The following is a 2,201-nucleotide window of genomic DNA, read 5'->3' on the forward strand; positions in this document are numbered from 1 at the left end:
GTGTCCCCTCATTTCGCCGTCATCATCTGGACGAATTCTGTCAGGAGAGAAGGGGGGGTCGGTGGGGACAGGTGACACCAGGGTGACACCAGGGTGACAGGGGACTCCGGGGTGTCCCAAGTGGGTGGTGACAAGTGACGAGGTGACGTCTGAGGTGACAGGGAAAGTGGTGTGGCACCGAGGGTTGAGGAATGTCATGGGTGGGTGACAGCGGGACACCCAGAGGGGACACTGACGTGTTGAGGTGACACTGGGACACCCAGGAGGGGACACTGGGGTGCTGGAGTGACAGTGGGACACCCTGGAGGGGACACTGGGGTGTTGAGGTGACACTGGGACACCCAGGAGGGGACACTGGGGTGCTGGAGTGACAGTGGGACACCCTGGAGGGGACACTGGGGTGTTGAGGTGACACTGGGACACCCAGGAGGGGACACTGGGTTGTTGGGGTGACACTGGGACACACAGGAGGGGACACTGGGGGTGCTGGGGTGACAGTGGGACACCCAGGAGGGGACACTGGGGTGACACTGGGACACCTAGGAGGGGATCCCACCAGGGACCTATGGGTGCCAGAGGTGACACTGGGTGCCAGAGGTGACAGCAGGTGACACAACGGTGACAACGCCACCCACCCTTGTAGTTGACCTGCCCGTCGCCATCTGTCCCCATCCCCATTGTGTCCCTGTCCCTACTGTGTCCCTGTCCCATCGTGTCCCTGTCCCCACTGTGTCCCCGTCCCCATCGTGCCCCTGTCCCAGCCATGTCCTTGTCCCCAACATGTCCCCTGTCCTGGCCGTGTCCCTGTCCCCATCCCTACTGTGTCCCCATTGTGTCTCCTTCCCCATGGTGTCCCTGTCCCCATCGTATCCCTGTCCCCACCGTGTCCCTGTCCCAGACATGTCCCCATTCCTACCGTGTCCCTGTCCCAGACATGTCCTTGTCCCCATCGTGTCCCCATCCCTACTCTGTCCCCATTGTGTCCCTGTCCCCATTGTGTCCCCAACCCTCCCGTGTCCCCATCCCCATCGTGTCCCCGTCCCAGCCATGTCCCTGTCCCCATCCTGTCCCCATCCCTACTGTGTCCCCATTTTGTCCCTGTCCCCATTGTATCCCCATCCCTACTGTGTCCCTGTCCCCGTGTCCCTGTCCCCATTGTGTCCCCATCCCTGCTGTGATGCTGACACATGGGTGACAGGTGACACAAAGGTGACAGGGGACACAAGGGTGACAGGGCACACAAGGGTGTCCCAAGTGATGAGGAACATGGTGTGGCACCGAGGGACGAAAAACCCCACGGGTGGGTGCCAGCAGGGACCTATGGGTGCCAGAGGTGCCACCGGGTGCCAGAGGTGACAGCAGGTGACACGGCGGTGACAACGCCACCCACCCTCGTAGTTGACCTGCCCGTCGCCGTCGATGTCGGCCTCGCGGATCATCTCGTCCACCTCCTCGTCCGTCAGCTTCTCCCCGAGGTTGGTCATCACGTGCCGCAGCTCCGCCGCGCTGATGTACCCGTTCCCGTCCTGCCGTTGGGGACAACGGTTGGTGACACACGGTGACATCACCCCCACCGCGTCCCCGTCCCCACGCGGGTCCCCGACCTTATCGAAGACGCGGAAAGCCTCGCGGATCTCTTCCTCGCTGTCCGTGTCCTTCATCTTCCTCGCCATCATGGTGAGGAACTCGGGGAAATCGATGGTGCCGTTGCCTGCGAGGGACGAATAGGTGACAAAAAGGTGACAAAAAGGTGACAAAAAGGGGACAAAAGGGTGGCTCACCGTCGGCGTCCACCTCGTTGATCATGTCCTGGAGCTCGGCCTCGGTGGGGTTCTGGCCCAGGGAGCGCATGACGGTTCCCAGCTCCTTGGTGGTGATGGTGCCGTCACCGTCCTTGTCGAAGAGCGAGAACGCCTCCTTGAACTCTGGGGACCGTCACCGCGGGGGGACAGTGTCACCACGGGGGGACAGTGTCACCCGATGGCACCCGTGTGGGGACGGGAGGGGGCAATGGTGGCACTGGTTACACACCAGGGTTACCCCAACACCCCAGTGTCCCTCTTGGGTGTCCCAGTGTCACCCCAACACCTCAGTGTCCCCTCCACGGTAGCCCAGTGTCACCCCAATACCCCAGTGTCCACCCAGATGTCACCTCAACACCCCAGTGTCCCCTCTTGGGTGTCCCAGTGTCACCCCAACAC

At 62.3% G+C, this 2,201-nt stretch overlaps 1 protein-coding gene across 1 annotated transcript; it reads right to left on the reverse strand.

The window, feature by feature from the left end:
* Nucleotides 1-8: 8 nt before the first annotated feature.
* On the reverse strand, nucleotides 9-1,920 carry SPATA21 (spermatogenesis associated 21). Its single transcript, XM_010079001.1, has 4 exons — nucleotides 1,782-1,920; nucleotides 1,605-1,711; nucleotides 1,391-1,526; nucleotides 9-37 (listed from the first exon to the last, which is right to left on the reverse strand). Exons 1-4 carry the CDS (start codon nucleotides 1,849-1,851, stop codon nucleotides 9-11), a joined length of 342 nt encoding a protein of 113 aa, XP_010077303.1. The 5' UTR covers nucleotides 1,852-1,920.
* Between the last annotated feature and the right edge of the window lie 281 nt (nucleotides 1,921-2,201).

The sequence above is a fragment of the Pterocles gutturalis genome, unplaced genomic scaffold (assembly GCF_000699245.1).
Source record: "Pterocles gutturalis isolate BGI_N339 unplaced genomic scaffold, ASM69924v1 scaffold27643, whole genome shotgun sequence".
NCBI lineage: Eukaryota > Metazoa > Chordata > Aves > Pterocliformes > Pteroclidae > Pterocles > Pterocles gutturalis.

Bases quoted from the DNA above. Each gene is read 5' to 3' on its own strand.
- SPATA21 (XM_010079001.1), bottom strand. From the start codon at position 1,851: ATGCGCTCCCTGGGCCAGAACCCCACCGAGGCCGAGCTCCAGGACATG. The intron at 1,712-1,781 runs GTGAGCCACCCT...CGTCCCTCGCAG, and splicing joins CAACGAGGTGGACGCCGACG to GCAACGGCACCATCGATTTC. The intron at 38-1,390 runs GTGGGTGGCGTT...CTCTCCTGACAG, and splicing joins CGGGCAGGTCAACTACGAGG to AATTCGTCCAGATGATGACG.